Source organism: Pleurodeles waltl, chromosome 5, assembly GCF_031143425.1.
Source record: "Pleurodeles waltl isolate 20211129_DDA chromosome 5, aPleWal1.hap1.20221129, whole genome shotgun sequence".
Classification (NCBI taxonomy): domain Eukaryota; kingdom Metazoa; phylum Chordata; class Amphibia; order Caudata; family Salamandridae; genus Pleurodeles; species Pleurodeles waltl.
Genome location: NC_090444.1, coordinates 759,692,285 through 759,713,512, shown reverse-complemented (window position 1 = coordinate 759,713,512; position 21,228 = coordinate 759,692,285). Strand labels below are relative to the sequence as shown.

At 42.8% G+C, this 21,228-nt stretch overlaps 1 protein-coding gene across 1 annotated transcript in view; it reads right to left on the bottom strand.

The window, feature by feature from the left end:
- VIP (vasoactive intestinal peptide) overlaps positions 1–21,228 on the bottom strand; it is a 61,730-nt gene that overhangs the window by 2,653 nt on the left and 37,849 nt on the right. The window contains exon 6 of the mRNA XM_069234724.1: positions 9,015–9,129. Within this exon, the coding sequence (XP_069090825.1) occupies positions 9,015–9,129 (115 nt within the window). The remainder of the gene's footprint in view (positions 1–9,014; positions 9,130–21,228) is intronic.

Here is a 21,228-nt window from a genome sequence, read left to right as displayed (position 1 = left end):
CTTTGCCTAATTAAGTCTCGGCTTGCAGGTGAATAATCACACGAAAAATCATCCAAGTTCACTGGTCAGAAACTAAATATAGCTTGAAATACAATATAGAGGACCAAGAATATTGGAAGTCTTCAAGACAATAATCGAGAATAGGGAAGTGGTGACTGGATTTGTAGCAACAATTTACATATAAAAGCAAAATATGAAAAAATGTTCTGCGCACATGTGAAAAACTCATCTAAGACGTTATTGGTTGGATGGTGAGAACTCTTAGGAAGCCAGAGAAGAAATGATGTTTTAGCAAAATAAATGGTTTGACAAGCCCTGATGAAACTATCCATAATGAGTTTAACCAGAGAAGGCAAACTAACTAACACTGGTGAACAATAACCTCATAAAATTAGTGAATTTGACAAAAAGCAGCTAAAGGACCTAAAAAGCATTACCATGATTGAAGACTCTAAGGGCCAGGTGTATGAAACTTTTTTGCACTCGCAAACGGTGCGAATCGCAACAATCGGCCGTTTGTGAGTGCAAAAAAGTGGTCTGCGATGCATGTAAGGTATTCGCAGACCAAAAATAAGAAATCGCAAAAATTGAGATTTTTTGCGTTGCGACCTGGTTTTGCGAGTCACAATTTGCGATTCGGTATTTCCAGTAGGAAATTGCGAGGCGCAAATTGCGAGTCGCAAAATCCAAGTCGCAAGGAGATGCATCAAAAAATCGCAAATTGCGATTTTTCGCAGAATAGCATTTTGCACATGCAAAATACCATTAATTGAAACCAGGTGGTAACCAGGTGCAAAATTTAAAAATGCATTTAAAATGCATTTTTAAATTGTACATGTAAAGCACACATGCCTTTTTGGCATGTGTGCACCTTACATGTCCCCCAATTTTTTTTGGGGTACAGCAGATGGGGCCTTAGCCCCCCAGCAACCTGGGGTTTTGCATTTCCAAAATTGCGATTTCTGGTTCAGAAATCGCAATTTTGGAAATGCAAAAAATTCACCGCTATGGGCCAACAGGCCCATAGCTGCGAATGGGGCCGGTATCGCAATTTGCGATTCGGTAATAGCATTTGCGATTTTTAAGAAATCGCTATTACCGATTCACAAATGTGATGCATGGCACTTTGCGAGTGGGAAATAGCGATTTCTTAAAAATCGCTATTTCTGAATCGCAAAGGGCCGTGATGATACATCTGGCCCAATATGCTATAAAAGTGAGAGACAGGGCAATCAGAGCCAAATAGGCCATGGTTCTTCTATGCTCCTAGCCAGAGCCCCAACCGTATTCCTACTGAGGCTTCTCAGGGTACCCTGAGTACACTTACAGATAAATGGTAATTTGTGGTGCCTCTGTTGAAGGTAGAATCGTGAACATTTCTACACTGAAAATAGCAAGGGCCTTATCTTACTCCCACACCTGGCTTTACTGAGTTGGCAAGCACCATGCACACTGACAGGAGGAGTCAGTGGCGACAACTCCATGTGGGATGCCAAGTGGAATGAGAGTCTGGCCTGGCATGCGCCGCTCTGTCTGGAGCACACTGGTTTGGGTAAATGGAAAAGGGCAAGACCACTGTGCTGCAGCTAAACCAGGCCTACAGTGAATCTAAGATGGCACCCTGGAGCTTGACAGGAAGAGAATTCCACTGACAGAGGTATTGACTTCATCCACTAGGCTCTGACATTGACCTGGCACTAATAAATGCAGTTGGGTGCCATGGGGGTCTGACTGCACTACATCTGAATTTCCAGTGAGAGCATTGGTACACTGAACAGCTTACTGAGGAGTTAAACTTGATGGATTTCTAATTGTAGCTTATCAGGATTCTCAGCCACATATATTCTTGGGTGACATGTCTGAGAGGTGGAGGTGCAAAGAGGATTTGTTTCAACCGCCTAGAGGGGCACAGAAAAGGGACAGAAGAGAAATGTCTGAAGAGCCAAAACATACACTGGGTGGATGAATTTCCTTGTGCGCTATTAACGTATTACAGTCAGACTAGGTGGAGAAGACCTACATTACTGGGAAGGCTGTGAGGAATAGGAAGGAATGCTTAAAAGGCTACAGCAAAGCAAAAGTGAGGAGCGGGACCTTCGATTAACTAATGAAGGATCTGGGCACTACAATGTGAAATCTAATGTTGCCTAAGACCTATGAATCAGAGGAGATCACATTGCAAGATGCCAACATTCAGCTTCTCAATGACCTGATGAGATAGAACTCATCTGAAGGTTTTGGACATCCCTCAGTCAGTCTGAGGTATGATCATTTCTGATCCTTGATTATTTGAAGGTGGCATAGAATAAATTACAATGATAGTATGTTTAAAGTTGCGGTGTCCTATGGTGCTGAGATTTGGGTATTCTCTACTGTTAGCAAACTAACTGTAGGAGAAAATAACTTCTCAAGAGCTCTTCTTGAATGCCCTCGCAATACACCACTGATTCCAGTTTTTCTTGACCTCAGGTTTTCCAGAATTTCCGATGTAATAGTACTAAGACCTTTACTCTTTTGGGTGCACATTTGGGCCATCCCCGAGTTAGCTGTATATAAGGAGTCCTTACAAGATATCTTAGACAGACCGAATGCACTTTCTATTCCCTGGCTCAAGCATGTTTCAAGGTGGTTCCAGATTCTAGGACTTGGGGACTTCTGGACCCATCCCTATAACTAGGGAGGGCTCAGAAGCAACACTTGAAATCAGTCTACTGGTCCTACGTTAGGAACAACCATGTGTTAGGCATGTCATTTGGTCGATTGACATCACAATTTCTTGATTTCAAATGGTATCCCCATTTTGAACCCTTCCTGGATTTAATCCCCGATTTATTAAGTAAAAGTTTGTATGCCCGCTTTAGGTATGGGTGTTTGCCATTGAAGTCCTTTACCGGTAACTGACGACCTGTTTTGACATCTGATCTATGCCCCAGTTGCAACTGTACCCCCGAAACTATAGTACATTTTATGTTTGTTTGCCTAGTTTATGGGATTGCTCGGCTAAAGTGGATTCGCCCAGTTTGTAGGATAATGGGCTTGAGACACTGTAAAGTTGCACATAGGATGTTGATGAGTGATAGTTCTCCCCTTTTAATCTATGCAGTCAGCAAGTTCCTTGCGGCCGCATGGTACATTCGTACTCATTTTTTAAAAATAACAAATTAACTTGTCCTCAATTGATTATCGTTTTTTAAGCTTTTTATCTATTTATTATATACTAAGGTTTTATGATTGCTGTGACTTTTTTCTGATTGATGTTAAAAGTAATATGAGATATTGTAAGCTGTATTAAGGTTGTTGATGAGTGACAGTTTTTCCTCTTTCCCTTTTTATTTAGGCGGCTAGCTAGTCCCTTGCGACCGCATGCCATATACGTATTTTTGTTTTATTCCTTATTCTTATGATATTATGTATACTAGTATCTTATTTGATGCAATTGTTCTTGCTTTGATGGTTAAATGTGACCGAATACAGCTTGTGTTGATTGATTGACAATGATAGTATGTTTTTTTAATTGTGTTTTAAAGTGCTTATAGATGCTTGTTTACACCGGCAGTGTCTTGAACACTCCACAAGGAATTGTTCTGCTACCACAGTGGAGACTGCACTAAAACTGTGAAAGCATACCTATTTTACAGAGCACATGGGTCTAGGCGCTCGTAAAGGAAATTTTCAAATCGAAAATCAGAAGCATATCGCTTTTATATAGAAGGTCGAATTGCTCACATCTCTATTTTAATAGAGCACTTTGCCCCATTATATGAGTCAATATCGGGTTTTCCCATACTGCGTTCTGGAAAACTAGAACAGCAAAGAAAGTGTTATAAATCATTTAGGTGGCATAACAGGCGTTAGTCATTCTTCCGCTGGGCGCAGTATAGCGAATAAATTACGATTTGAAGAAAGAATCATCACCATTATTGTGCCTACTATTGAATAGCTATTTTTTCCAGCAGTCCCCCACCACACATTGTCATAATGCTGTCCAAATACAAGATGCACATTGTTGTTGCCCTTAATTGAAACCCAATGTGTTTTGCATGCATCAGATATCTTCACCATGTCTCAGGTGCTGCGACTGATGGGAGGTGAGTGTTTTGCTTTCACGTGTTCAGAGCAGTAGGGCCATTTATTTTCGTGTCTGGCCTCTAACATTTCGGAAAGTGGTTGAGCTGAAGTCAAGCGGCTTAGCAATGTCCCTTTACTTTTCCGAGTCAACAAAAGCGCAAGCTATCTCACGGGAAGCTGGGTGAACCAATTCAATTTACATTAGCCTCATTCTGACCGACAGTATGCAGGCGGCCGCGAAACAGCAAAACTAGGTAGGTGCATTAGGTGAAGTAATAGAGTACTAATTAAACTAATGTGGGCTATTTTGAAGTGAAGAGATAATCCTTACCTAGCTCAATTGGTAGACCTAGATTTGTCATTGTAGAAAAATACAGAGCCTTTCACCGACAGCTATTAACGTATTTTAGAAGCACTGGGAGTATTGTTGGAAACATTGAATTTATAAATGTAGTGCCAAGAAAAGATGTGTGGGTCAGAAAACAGCATTATCTACTAAAAGTACAAACATATGCCACGAACATTTAAAATGGGTTGTGAAAGCGGTGACAAATGTGGAGAGTCTCAATATTAAAATGTCTTTATTTAGTGTGTGTGTATTTATTTGTTTACTATTTATTGATCTATGTATTAAATAATTTATTTAGTTAGATAAAAGTTAGGAGAAAGATGAGGCGTATGAATTTGTCAAAAGCCATTGTTTCTGAGATGTTTTAGAAAAATAAGACTGGGGCCCAGCTCTGAGGTGGGATTCTTCCAGTGGCAGCTGCTGACCTTTAAAAGTGGTGGGGCATAAACCTTTGCTTAAAATCCAAAGACCTTTTTCTTGAAGGGTTCTCTCACCCTTTCTTGCACTAAGTTTACTGTCTCACTTGGTCTCAATAATTCTTGCAGTCTCACTCATTCTACTCTGTCTCACTCAGTCCCACTCATTCTGAATTACTCAGTCTTACTGTGACTCGGTCTCATAGACAGTAGCACCCAGTTGCACTCACTGTAATTCTCCCTCACTCGCTCACATTCATTCTCACACATACTGGTCCTTACTCTCAATCATTCTCACTCACTCTGACTCATTCCTTCACTGATGCTAATTTTAACTCACACACATATTCACACACACATGCTCACAGTGCTGGAATTTCACCAGCTCTGAAAAGTATTTCTGATGGCTGGCACAGGCACCTTTATGCCCCTGTGTCAGCAATCAAACAATGTCACTAGCTGCCTCAGTTTGTTGCTGGACCTGAAGTGGGTCTGTGTTTTATTTTTATTACATCAAGGGTGAATTATTATTCACTCTTGATACAGTAAAAATGGACCACAAAACAAGTAGGGTGTAGTGTAGCTGAGAAGCCCATAAAGGAGAGCCACCACTGGTCCACAGACACCCACACATCAAACCAATCCATCCACTGAATCATCCATCCTTTTACTCATTTACCTCATTTCATCCATCCATTTACCCACCCATCCAATCATTCATCCATCTGTTCGGTCACCCATCCACCATTTCACTCCATCTATCCATCCTTTCCTCGATACATCATCCTACCTTGGGATCAACCATCTATCCACCCTTTCAATCAGCCATCCATCCTTACACCCATCCATCCACTTATACATCCTTCCATTTACCCTATCACTCAGCCATCCATCCTTTCACTAATCCATCCATCCATTTATTCATCCATTCATCAATTCACCCTTTCTTTCATCCATACATCCATCTACCCTGCCTTTTACTCTTCCATCCTTTGTTTTACTCATCCATCTTTACATACATCTTTTCACTCATCCATCCTTTCACTTACCCATCCATACTTTCACTCTATCCATCCATCCATCCTCCCTTTCACTCATAAACCCTCCCTGCCTTTCACTCTTCCATTCTCATGTTTATCCTTTCACTCATTCATCCATGCATCCATCATCTATTCTGCCTTTCACCCATACAGCCTCCATGCCTTTCACTCTTTCACTCTTCCATTCTTACATCCATCCTTTCACTCATTCATCCTTCCTTCCATCCACCCATCGTTCCTTCAACTCACTCACCCTCCCAAGTTAATTATGAGCCTTTGTCTGCTGAGCTGGAGAAAGAAGAGGCCCATCAAGAACTCCACCCCACTGTAGCCGCTTAAGGAAGGGGGGAAGGAGGGGTTGACAATGCCCCTGTTGCAGACAGAAGTTTAACTGCACTCCTACCTCTTAGTCCACTAGTGCAATTCTTGTCTGCAGCTGGTTACTTCCCTCTCTTGGGCCTCTATGATGGAGATAAGGACCACTCTGTCATGCTCAGTTTCATAATGTATTTTTCAAAGTGAAACTAAATGCAGTACTAAACAGGTGTTACTGCCAGGAGAACACCCTCCTGTCACCTTCCTACAGCCTGCCCCTCTGTGGTGACCAAGAAATTGTTGCCACCCACTCTCTCTTTGTTCTCATTGGCCTACCCACCCCCAGCCATTGAATTGAATGGAGTTTTGTAACTTCTCCCAGGGCCACTTTTTATGTGACCCAAAAGCAACCGGATCACTTGGTTTCTAATTCAGCACTCCCTCCATGTTGATGTCACTGATGTACCCTTTGCCTGCAGGTTGAAGAAAACCTTACCCGGCTGGCACTTGCACAGTAGGACATCTGCAAAGTTCACTAGAGTTCACCCAAGAGATTCAGCACACTGTCTCAGAGCAGTGATTTATTTTCAACTGTTCTGTGTTTATATTGAACAATTGTGAATTGTTCTTGCCTCTCCCAGACGGGTGGCAGGGCAACACCCTTTTTGCCCATGCACACCTGGCACCCCTGGATTTTTCCTGAAATGGAAGATGGATTGACAGAAAGAAAAAAACTCTGTTTTTTTCTGTTAATCCGCATTGTGAAGGACGTTAAGGAGGAGGGCTTCAATAGATTGTAACAGAACCTATCTCACTTGTAAACAATCAGTTTCCTATTTTGGAATGTTTACAATGGTAAAGAAAATTTCTGAATGAGTTTTTGACAGAAGCAGCAAAACAAAAATCATGAGTTTAGACATATTTGAAGGAGAGCAAACTTCAGATGTCAAGCATGCCATTGCCATTCTAAAGTAAAAACACAGAGAGATTACAAACATCTGTCCTACCCAAGATCTGGTGAGAGTAACCTTGCATTTCTCGGCCTCAAAAAAAGGCTATGGATGTGAAATATAAATGTGTCCACTTATGACTAGGATTGAACTGAAGTGAAGTAACCAGATGCATTTATGTCGATAAAACACTATCTTTCTGACCTTGGCAATATATTTTTACAAAGTAAGTAAGTGTTTCAAATGAACAGAACGAAGACTGCAACTCACAGAACACTCTGAATTGTTAGCAGAAAGACCTGGCCTGGAAACAAAATAGTACACTGACAATGATGCTTTTGGTGAGCTTAATGAAAAAGAGTTCTTTCTATGCATTCATCAAAGAAACAATTGAACCTCAAATCAATTGTGCTTACATACCTAATTTGTGTTGAATGACTGAAAGCCGTGATCATTTCTACTGTGCTTTCTCCTGGTAGCTGACACTACATAATGGACTCTGTTTTGGAAACTTCTGTAGATTGGGGCTGGCCAGTAAAAATGTACATTGTCAGCACTAAGGCCAAGGGCTGCACAAGCATGATTTAAAGAAGTCCCTAGGTGGTAGCAGGGTCATGAACAGAGACAGGACATTGAGTGCTGAGACACTTTTTCAGTGTCATACAAGTGCACCTAAGGAGTAAATGTTCACCCATTGTTGTCAGTGGTTGATTTCCTCCAAATATATTGCTGTTTCTTTATGTTAGTAAAGTTCAGACCAATATGCTGATCAGTGTTGAAACAAAAAGTACTCACAACATTCTGCATGTGTTCAGACCTTTGATTGGTAACATTTAGTTTGCAGTCTCTGATAACCCTACAGCCTTAAGAATGCAACTATGAGTATTTAATTGGCATTTATGAAGAATTTACTGTTTCATTGGTAATAAGGATTTAAAAAGAAATCATAGTTGATCCTTCTTCTGCATTTATAGTCTTTGTCTGTTTTTGCTGCTTGGGACTCTGTACTGTAAGATGAAGTAACCTGTGCCACTTCTTTATATGTCATAGGCATTTTCCACTCATCACAGTGAGTCATCCTATTAGGCTAATGGGGCCACTATGACCATATTAACAATGGTTGAAATAGGAGTAGACAGAGCCTCGGATGAGCCTTCTGTATTAGCCCTCAGATTCAGCCCTATATGAATGACAGTAAAACTGCCAAAGTTACTTGCATTCAATTCTTTCACGAGAATACTGCAGTGAAAGAGGAGTACGATATACCTGTCTTTGTGGGTGCTCTCTCTTGACACAGACATTCCAGTCATGTAAGTTACCTCACTTGTCCTACTAACAAGCTGGCAGCAGCATCATGAGAGTATCCTTTTAGTATTATGATGCAGAGGTAGGAAAGGTGGCACCTACATATAAATTAGCAGATATTCAGACACTTTGCCTAGAACCCAATCATCATTTTGTTATATTTGTTTCTGTTATTTGCTGCAATTTAATTCCACTGACTTTATAAAACTCTATCTTTAAACCTTGATCTTTAAGACTTGCCACACTAGTCATACATAAAACACTTTAGAATGTCCATTTCTGCAGTTCAGCTACTTCTTTACTTGGAAACCTTTTTATTTTTCTTCAACTCCCTTAATATGTATATTTATCAATTTCTCCTCCACCTCTTTCATTTCCAGTGCCTTGCTTTGTATCTCAGTGAATACAAACATTAACTGAAAATGTGTTGTGATTGTTTCATCCCGCTTTGGGTAAATTCTCAAGCACCATGAATGCACTGGCAGCGTGTGTCACAAAAAGGAAATTATTCACTCATTTATGATGATAAATCACACCAAGAGGAAAATTTTAAGTATGAAATGAGACACACCAATGGAAGGTGGTTCAGCAGGTCATCTACCATGCCATCATCATAACTCTCCGAATAGGGTGGCTCACTGAGATCTGTGTCATCACGAAGGTTTGCTGGGTTGATTTCTTCCTGACTGTTGCAGGGAAAAAACATAGATTTTAATTTCTGCATCAAAGTTTTATAACCATATAATACACTTTCTTTAATGATAAGAAAAATATCTATTTGTTACAACATTTTGTTGAATGCTTGAAAATTTTTTAGAAAGTGCATATTTACAGAATACTTTAAAGACACTGCTTTTATGTGAACTGTATGGTCAGGTCTTCACTGACAACAACACCATGAGAAAGTGAAATATTAATTGGGAGTGGATGTTAGTCCATCACAAACAATATTAAAGCCAGTAATTTGTTAGGTCCAGGTAAAAGTTCCAGAAGTGTAAACCTGAGGTGAACCCCTGCTAGCTCTTGCATAGAGGAAACAGGCTTAACTTTGAGAAAAAGCAAAAATCATTCGTAAGTACCAAAACAATTAAAAAGTTGAAAACACAATAAAGCTTTCAATCCAAGTTATAAAATTATAGTGAACTTTAATTATAAAATAACATAAAAAAACACAACTCCAATAAAGGAGATCAGAGAGATGGATGTTTAAAGATTTAAGGAAACATACCAAGAAAAAGCACACAATTGCTACTTGTGGTCAATGGTCTGACTGACACTAAGGTGTAATTTTAGACCGACCGACATCGGGCCCTGGTTGGGTGCAAAAAGTTGATTGGCCTGAAAGTAGGGAAGTTGAAATACGTTTTTAGATTCAAATCTGAAAAGGGATTTTGTTGTTTTCTGAGAAAAAAACTCTTCATTCTCCATCCATGCGGGGTAAAATTGAAATTAATTCTGAAGTCACTGAACTGCCAATCAGATACTTTTTGGGGTCAGTCCCCATCAACCTCTGGAGCAAACATTTTCAAAAAGTTCTCAAACTTGTTTAGATCCCCAAACAACCACAATTGTATTCTTCCAGTGCCAGCAGGTGCTCAGGGGGAACACTTAGAGACTCTCATTAAGTCAGGCCATAGGCGACAGCAACGTTTAAGTCCAGGTTCCAGGTTTTCACAGGAATGTCTTAAGTTTTTTTTTTATAATCCTGGAGTCAGGGGATTAGTCTTATGTTCCTTGGATATCTTTCTGTTCTTGGATTTCAAGTGGAAGGAGGTCCAAATTCCTCAGGTCCTTCTCACAGGTGGCAAGGGCAGGAGTTTTAGTTCACCTGGTTCTTGGCCTACTCCAGCAAGTTCTGCAGTACTGTGCAAGATTGTACAACAGATAAAAATGGGGGTTGAAAATGTCTGTCTTCAGTGGACTCTGGTATTGCAGAATCAACATGTTCCATCAAAAGAGGAAAACACAAAACCCATACTGCTGCAAATTGTTATGTCTTCTTTTTTAAAGTGGAGACAGCTTCCCTCTGTCATGGCCATAGTTATTTTTATGCATAATTGTTCCTGTTAATTTAAACTATGGTAATTTAACTTGCTACAGAAGCTTTTATTTTGTGAAATGTTCACATTATCCGGATTATTGTTACATTATTTTCTTTGCCGGTAGATAGCAGTGACATGTTATAATTTAGCACTTTTTCATACAATGCTGGTTTTCTTGCTACACCAGCCATCATATGCTTGTTGTTCACAGAGGAGGTCAAATCTACAAACACTTTTATCCTCTACTTTGAGGGTAGTTCACAGGCTCATTTGTACAATGTGGCTTTATTTCCCAAAAAGGATATTAACATCATTTGTGCACTCAACATTTTCTGCCTCTGTTACCCTTTTGGCTGCTGTGGATTTCACTGGCACTACCCGCACCCAATGCTAAGACCTTTTCTGATATTTAATGTAGTTTGTGCTTAACTCTTTAAAACGTTTTTCCACAAAATGTTTCTGCTGCAAATCTGCATCCTTTTTTTCAACATTATTGGGCTTCTAAAGATATCCAGGGTTTCTAGATTCTGCAGAGGGAACCGAGAAAATAGTCGGAATATAGGTAAATGTTGGTTTTTATGGGACAAATTGGGAAAGGTGCTGTGCTAGAAAGCATGTTTTTTTCAAAAAATGGCATAGACAAAAGGCTTGCTGTGATGGGATCAACATCTTCCCAGCTTTCAACCAGAAGCAGAGATGTAAAAAAAACACTTTGCACCACAGTTTTTGCATTTTTTCAAGATGAAGTAAACATTTCCTAATTGTTTTCATTGTGTACTGACCAATGCAGCAATTCATATGGTAAAATGAAATAAATTAAATGGGTATGAACTAAATCTACATATCTCTGAAATGTACACAAGCAACTGAGTTGGGGAATAACAATGGTTATTTGAATACCTTTAAATTGCCGGCTAACGTTGCTTTCATGTCAATAAGGGCAATTTGCAAAATGCGTTCTTTCTTGTACATTCACTTACATTTGGAAGCCAAAATTGCAGAGAAATCTAATTAGTATTAAAGAATGTTCTACCATTCTGTATTCTTACTCATCTCTTGATCAAAACAGCCACTTGAGTGGCAGGGCCTAGCACAGGCAAAACAAAAGGCCCCAAAACATAGCCTGGACACATCACATTTCACCCAGCAAAATCAACACTTTTTAAAAAATATGTGTTGCTTCAGAATTTGGGCCCTAGCTTAGCTATCACCCAGAGAAACCTACATAAATCAGACATTTTTGGAAACTTAGGGCCTCATTTACAAGAGTTCAAGAAGCAGTGCTGCTATGGTCCAACTCTCTCATCCTTTGAAATGCCATTTTAATCCAATTGTGGGTTGTCAAATGAGGGTATGGACCAATCTTCTTCCAGTCAATATCTTGGAAGTATAAAGGATTGAGAAACCCACAATGTATTCAATACGTAGGAATCCCATATTATAACATGTATCAATTTGAGTTGTAGAATTGACAAATGGAGTCAAAGTAGTAGATCCAAAATCTGTTTCTTAGTGCACATTTGAGCAGAGAGCCACAGAAAGCCATGTACAAGAGGCCTCCGCCATCAGAGCATCACTTTTAATGATGCTGTGTGTGACTTTGCATGGCCTTATAGATATGGAGTAAGGCAAACCAGTACAAACTGCTATGTTGCCTTACTCTACATCAAGGGGGCATTCCTTGGGCATTGTGATGGGCTTTCCTATGCAACATCCGTTGGTTTTGACACATTACCAGATTTACAAGAATCTGTAAACCTGGGAATGTCATCTTTCTATGTGTGCTGCATCCTGCAGCACACATAAAAAGAGGAAACACCTCCATTTATTGTTTTTGTGCAGGAAGGTGTCCCTTTTTGCACAAAAAACAACTGTGCCATTAGCGTCGACATCCTTGCAACAGGTGCAAGGGTGCCTGCGTTGGTGCACAACAGCAATTTCTGCCCAGGTACTGGCTGAAAGGACAGGAATGCACTGCATCATGTAATTACAATGCCTTCCTGCCCTTTCGATTTGGCGAAGGGCAGTGCAGCTATAAGGCTTGCCACACTTCCCTATTCCAAATGTTTGTAAATGAGGCCCTAAACGTAATGAAGAGGCCAAGGTGGTGTGACTTGTATGGCTCTAATTAACCTTTCTTACGAATAAGGCCCTGCACACTCCAAACCTTTCCTAAATCACACATTTTCCTCACATTCCTGTGAAAGAATGATGTAGAAGCTGCAGGGAGCCACAAATGTACTACCACTCAGCATTCCCACAATTGTCTAGATAAAACTGTGCCCCACTTATGTGGCTATGCCTAGTGCCCACAACACAAAACACCCAAAGGATCAACATGGAAATATAAAATTTGAGAGAAAAATAACCCGTTTGGGGATGAGAGTAGCTGCAGAACGTGGACCCGGCTGCAACAGAGGGAAACCACCAAACACAGATATTTCAATATACTAGACATCCAGGAGAGTCCAGGGTGGTTTGACTCCAGAGTATCCTATGACTTTTTCTTACCCATATGGTGTACAGATCTAAAATTTTGGCTAAGGACATGCATTTTCCCCTGATTTCTGTGAGAGAAAGTTCAGGAATCTATTGGGATCTACAAATTTCCAACCACCCAATGTTCCCATGTATTGAACCGAAGACAATGAAGTAATTGTAAAAGACTGAAAGAGTATTTCAGTCAGGGTTTCTAGTTTGATAATAGTGTCTGTGATACCTCAGACCTAGGCTGTAGCAAACCCGGCTTTTTTTCAGATGCCCCCACATTTTGCCCCCATTTTTGCTGTTTGATGCTGCTGTTTTTGACCTGTTGGTGACTGAAGCCTGCTAACCAGACCTCAGTACGTATGCTCTTTCCCTTAAACTGTATGTCAAATTGTATAGGCTAATTGGCAAAGACCTTCCCACCCCTCTACGTCCCTAGTAATTGGTACCAGTGGTACCCAGGCAAGGATGTTAAAGGGGTCACTAGGGTAGCAGCACTGATTGTACCACGCAGGGTGCACTGTACTATGAGTGAGGACATATATGCATGAGTATATATCCCTGTGATAGCATTTAAAATGAAACACTACCGGGAGTAACCGGCGGTCCATAGGATAACAGGGACTGGCATCTGGGCAGTTCCCAGATGTTCAACTCTGTGATGGCCTGGCTGATTCCTCCCCTGCTTGGTATCAAACATCTTGCTTTTTGACCATAAGCATGATGCCACTGCTCAGGATTAATTAGCATGTGTTCAGGTGGCACCATTACAGGGAGCTCACCGAGTTACCAAGCTCTCTGCTGTTTTAGCTGGCTCTCTCAATCCTCTGCCACCCCAGACATGAGTCTGCCCTCCTGCTGCATTTGCTAGCACCTCTACAGTACGGAGACAAAGGGCCTGGGTCGGCAGCAGGTCACACCTCCTCCCTCTCCGGCTGGCTAGTATGAAAAGGTAATCAACGTGGTGAGCTTCAAAGGCTTTACCCACCCTTAAGGTGTAATTATTTGTCCCCAGAGGAGAACAAAGCCCTTCCCACCCTGTCCAGCCACACCGGTGGGAAAATTAGCTATGCAGGAGTTGTACACCCCAAAAGGAAAGCCACACCTTTAGGGTAGGCTAAGGGGTCATTACAGTCAAGGAATGGTTCTGCCATATTAGTAACCCTTAGGTCTTGTGGATTCTGTGTAGGAAAGTGACCCGCTCCCACAGGAAGTGGTCACTACAGGGGCAGGCTAGCAGCAGGGACTAGCAGACCACTGGCCACTGTCCCCCTCAATCTTAAAGCGCCCTAAAACCAGGTTTTAAGGTGCTCCCCTGGCACCAAAAAGTTAGTCTTACTTGCAATGAAGAAGAAGCACAAAGAAGACATTGTCCCCAACAACAGGACCTGGAATCCTGCTGCAGCCCGGAGTGAGAACACCGAAGTGACCTATGGAGACCATCACTGGAACCAAGTGACCAAGGTGTGCACAAGGTGAAAGCTTGCTGGTCCCGGCAAGAGGAACCCCAGTGAACCCAAACAAGCAAAAAAGACTCCCCTGACTGGTAGTCCCACTCCCCTGTAAACTGCATGAGTAAACGCTGTGCTGAAGTCAAAGAACCTGACAGACTTTGTGTGAGTGAGCATAAAGAAACTTAATGTCCAGCATCCAAAGAGTGGAATTGAGGTCTCTGCCAAGTTTCAAGCCTATACTCTGGTCGGACGACCTCCAGCCGACAAAGTACTAGTGGACCACCTTTACAGCTTCCAAGGCTTGTTTGTCACCAAACTGGAAACCGATGGCCACTCAGACATCCAGAGCAGATCCCCAGCAGAGAGACCAACAACTACAATGACCTCTCTCCTGTGGGTCTGGATCCTGAAGAGAGTGACCTCGAGAGGAGCAGCAAAGCATCTTTGTCACAACCAGCTCCTGTGATTGACAGCCATAAGCCACCTCTGCACCCTGAGCCATCAGACATTGTGGCAAAATTCCAACTGTTGATACCTGGTCCTGGTTCCCCATATCCAAAGCTTAGAGTTTGTATCTACCCCCAAGTACCCATTTGCCAAGTGGGGCAGCCACAGACCCATCACCACCAAGTACAGCTGAAGCATCTCTGCACCCAAACTCCCAGCAAGAAAATAGGAAATTGACTGTTGGCTCTTGGTCTAGGGTGCCGCAGAACCTTAAGTCCCTGGAACTCACCCTGAAAGTGCCCGAGTGCACACTTTGATTTTTTTCCATTGACTTCAATGGGATCCATTTAAACAGTGAAAATACCAAGCTTCTAAACGTATAACTCTGTTTGTGTAGAACTTTAAAAAAGTTTGTTTTGGTGTCTAAATGTCTATAAAATAATCTTAATTTCCCTAAATTGGATTTGGATTTTTTTCAAGTCATGTCATTTACTTATTGTCCATGTTGGTATTGTTTAATGCTTTACACATGTTCCTCTAATTAGCCTGTCTGCTCTTTTCCACATTACCGGGACTGAGGTAAGGTTTACTCGTGTGTACCCGAGGTCCACCACTGGGTAACGTGCTAGTATTGCATGGTAAGACTCCCCAGTCATACCACATAATATTGCCACCTTGATACACATGTGTTATGCAGTTAATGTATCTTGCATATCAAAATGTTAAGAATATTTGCAATTTGCTCGACACTTATAAGCTGTAGATGGTGCCTAACAGTAAAAGGTTGAATGGTGGGATGGTCAGAAGAGTCCCATCATGGATTACCTGAAGGTATGGCAACTCCTCTCTGTAGCCATGGTGTGAAACTACATAGAATTACTTACACTAAAAGTGTTAAGTGTCCCTTTAAGAGGGTCAGAGTTAGGAGGCAAAATTCACAAGTGGTGAAAAAACCCCTTGGCAATCATATAAGTCTTGAATAAAGATGAAGCTCAATAGAGAAGAGATTATTAGCTGCACACAAGGAGTCCTACTGGCATCAGAAAAGAGAAAGGAGCTTGCAAAATCCAGAGGTAGAATCCATTAAAAGATCAAACTGAGAGCAGCTAAAATCAGGAATAAAGATTGAAGCAAGGGAGCAAATGCATTCCAATGCACCTTTCTCCAGGAAGAGCCTTGTTATATATGCTTCTGAGAGGAAAGGTTTCTGCTTCACCTTGTATTGAGAACTCAGTTAACATACGATCCAAAGCAAGGCAGATTAAAAAGTGTGCTCTTGCCCCAGTTTGAATTTTGGGTCATCTTCCTCACAAACAAAGAGGAAGCCACAGGTTACATCTTTGGCCCAGCACCGAACTCTGAAATTCTGGCCCCTGCTATTCCTATTCTGCACATAAATAACTTGCGGAACACCCCTCAGGTCGACACCTCAGACCAGAAACCTCAGAACTGACAGTAAGATGTGGATGCCCAAAAACATGCTGAACACAGTGTCATAAATTGGGTTGTTGGTTGACTGGGAGGTGAACCCTGGTCAAGCAATAGCCACAATCTCTTGCAGGGTGAACTACAAAACGTCTCGAAATTAACCTGTGCTTATCCCTTGGTAGCTTGGCACAAAGAGGAGTCAGGCTGAACTTAAAGGTAATATGTAAAGTATTTATGCAGCACACAAATAGTAATAACGTGAAAACACAACATAAGAAAAATCTCACATCAATTTAGAAAAATATAGTACATTTTAATGTTATTTGACAAAATTGAGATCAAAAGATTAAATCGATCATTGCAAGTTGCACGAGACCGGGTCCAAGATGAAAAATATGGTTGACCGTGATGGAGCACAGTTCGAATACAAGAAGTCTATTGGGCCTGGTCAGCCCTTACTTTCGGGCTTAGAAAGATTCTTGAGAAAAATGTTCTGAGAAGGTAAAATTCAGCAGAGAAAGACTGAGGGGTGTTCAATGAAGGAGCATTCTTGACGGATAGCCTTGGGTTGAGGCAGTGGTGAGGATTTCTACGCTCTGACAGTCATCAAAACAGAAGTTCAAAATCTTCATTGGGATGAGACAGAGGGCTGTGGCTGCAGACAATTCATGAGGTTGCATACTCCTTTGGCAAAGAACCACTGAAATGGACTTGCTGCTGAGGAGAAAAATGTAGCAGGAGAAGCTGCAAAGTCAATCCTACTGTCGATGCACCTCTGGCAGATAGGTGATCGGGTTGGTCCCAGTCCCCTACTGGTTCTCACTTCTCAGTGTAATTTTTAGCTGAAAATATTTTAAGTCCCTACTTTTTGGATTTTGGCTATTTGGGCACCTTTTGCACCATGTCCAAGGGTCCAGGACTGGAGAGGCACGACTTGGACGCTCAGGACTCACTCAGGCTTGGTCCAGGTGTGAGTTCAAGATGGATGGAAGCTTTTTTGTCCCTGTGGCTCTGAACGGGAGGCCTGTGAACTAGCCCTTGTGAGCCAAGTTGGGAGTCCTAGAACAGTTAAACATCCAGTCCTTGTCCCCAGACAGAATATACAAGAGCAAAAGGACAAATAGAGCAGCAACCCAGCAAGACAGCAGAATGGCAATCCTTCCAGCAGCACAGCAGTCCTTCTTTCTGGCAGACTATTCACAAGTCTACAAGTGAACTGAAGAGTTGGCATCTTAGGTCCTACTGTTATACCCCTGTGCCCTGGTTCTGGCAGGTGGGAGATGATTCTAGATCCTGGCTTCCAAGTGCATGGATTTTTTTCTGAATCCCATGCTGTGGTTCCAATCTGACTGCAGTGACAGTGCAGGGTTGTTAGGCTCTTTTTTGTGAAGGCAGAGCACAGACTATTCAGTTGTAAGTGGGGCTGCACTCATCTCGCACCCGCCCCATCCTGCCAGTAAATGGCCCTTTGAGAATCTTCTAATCCCTCTTTTGTGTGACTGGGAGAAGTTCACAAAGTCTAACTTCCAGTTACAACAAGCCATGTGACCCAGGCAAGACTACGGGTGAAAAATGGCTAAGGGCAGAAAAATGGCAACTTTCTAAAAGTGGCATTTTTAAATTGTGATCAAAAGACTTACTTTACCATTAAAAATGGCTCTTCACCACAATTCCAAAAGCACACAATAAGACATTGCTATCAGCTCCTAATTGGAAATTACAGCTCATTAAATGTAATAAGGAGTCCCCAGTGTCATCCTATGGGATGGGTAGGCCTCACAGTGGTGGAGAACTAATTTAGGAATTTTCAGTACCAGGATATGTAAATCTTAAAAGTACATGCCCAACATTTTAATTACCCAGCACCCTTCCCTGCCTAGAGCCTGCCTTAGAGATTACGTATTTGTAATAACAGGGGAGTTTACGAGTTGGCAAGAGGGTTTACATGCCAAGTCAATATGGCATTTTAAAACTGCATTCAGGCTGCAGTGCAGACCTGGGATAGGTTTTAGAGTGCTACTTAAGTGGGAGGCACAATCAGTGCTGCAGGCCCATTATTAGCATTCAATTCACAGGCCCAGGGTGTATGGTATACCACTCCACATGGGATTTAGATGTAAATTAAGCTTTCCAGTTGGGTATAAGACAATGTAATGTTTTAGGGGAGGAGTACAAGCCCTTTAGCACTGGTTAGCAGTGGTAAAGTGCAGAGGCCTAAGACCAACAAAACAAAATTCAGTCAAACCAGGAGTAGGTGAGGCAAAAAGTTTGAGGGAAGACTGCCCTTAGGCTGACAAGTTTAACACATTGTAGGAGGCTGGCCTGGCTAGTAGTGGGTACCAAGGGGTACTTACACTCTGTACCAGGTCCAGTTATCCCTTATTAGTGTAGAAGAGGTGTTTCTACCAGCTTAGGCTGATAGAAGGTAACTATAGCAGAGCAGCTTAGGCTGAACTAGGAGACATGCAAAGCTCCTACTATACCACTGGTGTCATATGCACACTATCATAAGAAAACACAATACACAGATATACTAAAAATAAAGGTACTTTATTTTTATGACAATATGCCAAAAGTATCTCAGTGAGTACCCTCAGTTTGAGGATGCCAAATATACACAAGATATATGTACACAATACTAAAAATATGCAGTAATAGCAAAAGGAAGTAATGCAAGCAATGTAAAGTTACAGTAGATTGCAATAGGAGCACATAGGTATAATGGCAACACAAACCATATACTCCAAAAGTGGAATGCGAACCACGAATGGACCCCAAACCTATGTGAGCTTGTAGATGGTCGCTGGGACTGTAAGAAAACAGTGAGGGTTAGAAAAATAGCCCACCCCAAGACCCTGAAAAGTAGGTGTAAAGGGCACCTATATTCCCCAGAGAGCACAGAAGTCGGGATAGGGGAATTCTGCAAGGAAGACCAACACCAGCAAAGCAACCACAGTGGTTTTCTGGACAAGAGTACCTGTGGAACAAGGGGACCAAGTCCAAGAGTCGCGACAAAGTCGAGAGTGGGCAGATGCCCAGGAAATGCCAGCTGAGGGTGCAAAGAAGCTGCCACCGGATGGTAGAAGCTGTGGATTCTGCAAGAACGAAGAGGACTTGGAACTTCCCCTTTGGAGGATTGATGTCCCACGTCGTGAAAAAGCTTGCAGAGGTGTTCCCACGCAGAAAGACCGCAAACAAGCCTTGCTGGCTGCAAGGGTTGCGGTTAGGGTTTTTGGATGCTGCTGTGGCCCAGGAGGGACCAGGATGTCGCCACTTGGATGAGGAGACAGAGGGGGCACCCAGCAAGGTAGGGAGCCCTCACAGAAGCAGGCAGCACCCGCAGAAGTACCGGGGAGGAGTGAACCAGAGCTCACCCGAGGACACAAAAGGGAGTCCCACGACGCCGGAGGACAACTCAGGAGGTTGTGCACTGCAGGTTAGAGTGTCAGGGACCCAGGCTTGGCTGTGCACAAAGGAAATCCTGGAAGAGTGCACAGGAGCCGGAGCAGCTGAAAATCACGCGGTACCCAGCAATGCAGTCTAGCGTGGGGAGGCAAGGACTTACCTCCACCAAACTTGGACTGAAGAGGCACTGGACTGTGGGAGTCACTTGGACAGAGTTGCTGAGTACCAGGGACCACGCTCGTCATGCTGAGAGGGGACCCAGAGGACCGGTGATGCAGTCTTTTGTTGCCTGCGGTTGCAGGGGGAGGATTCCGTCATCCCACGGGAGATTTCTTCAGAGCTCCTGGTGCAAGAAAGAGGCAGGCTACCCCCAGAGCATGCACCACCAGGAAACAGGTGAGAAAGCGGCAGGATCAGCGATACAAGGTTGCAGTAGTCGTCTTTGCTACTTTGTTGCAGTTTTGCAGGCGTCCTGAGCAGTCAGCGGTCGATCCTTTGGCAGAAGGTGAAGAGAGAGATGCAGAGGAACTCTGATGAGCTCTTGCATTCGTTATCTAATGAATTCCCCAAAGCAGAGACCCTAAATAGCCAGAAAAGGAGGTTTGGCTACCTAGGAAGGAGTATAGGCTAGCAACACAGGTAAGAGCCTATCAGAAGGAGTCTCTGACGTCACCTGCTGGCACTGGCCACTCAGAGCAGTCCAGTGTGCCAGCAGCACCTCTGTTTCCAAGATGGCAAAGGTCTGGAGAACACTGGAGGAGCTCTGGGCACCTCCCCTGGGAGGTGCAGGTCAGGGGAGTGTTCACTCCCCTTTCCTTTGTCCAGTTTCGCGCCAGAGCAGGGCTGGGGGATCCCTGAACCGGTGTAGACTGGCTTATGCAGAGATGGGCACCATCTGTGCCCATCAAAGCATTTCCAGAGGCTGGGGGAGGATACTCCTCCCCAGCCCTGACACCTTTTTCCAAAGGGAGAGGGTGTAACACCCTCTCTCTGAGGACATCCTTTGTTCTGCCTTCCTGGGCCAGGCCTGGCTGGACCCCAGGAGGGCAGAAACCTGTATGAGGGGTTGGCAGCAGCAGCAGCTGCAGTGAAACCCCGGGAAAGGTAGTACCCGGGTCTGTGCTAGAGACTCAGGGGATCATGGAATTGTCTCCCCAATGCCAGTGACAATTCCATGATCTTAGACATGTTACATGGCCATGTTCGGAAATACCATTGTGACGCTATACATACGTAGTGACCTATGTATAGTGCACGCGTGTAATGGTGTCCCCGCACTCACAAAGTGGAGCTAGTGCCAGGGTGCCCACACACTAAGTAACTTAGCACCCAACCTTCACCAGGTGAAGGTTAGACATATAGGTGACTTATAAGTTACTTAAGTGCAGTGGTAAATGGCTGTGAAATAACGTGGACGTTATTTCACTCAGGCTGCAGTGTCAGGCCTGTGTAAGAATTGTCAGAGCTCCCTATGGGTGGCAAAAGAAATGCTGCAGCCCATAGGGATCTCCTGGAACCCCAA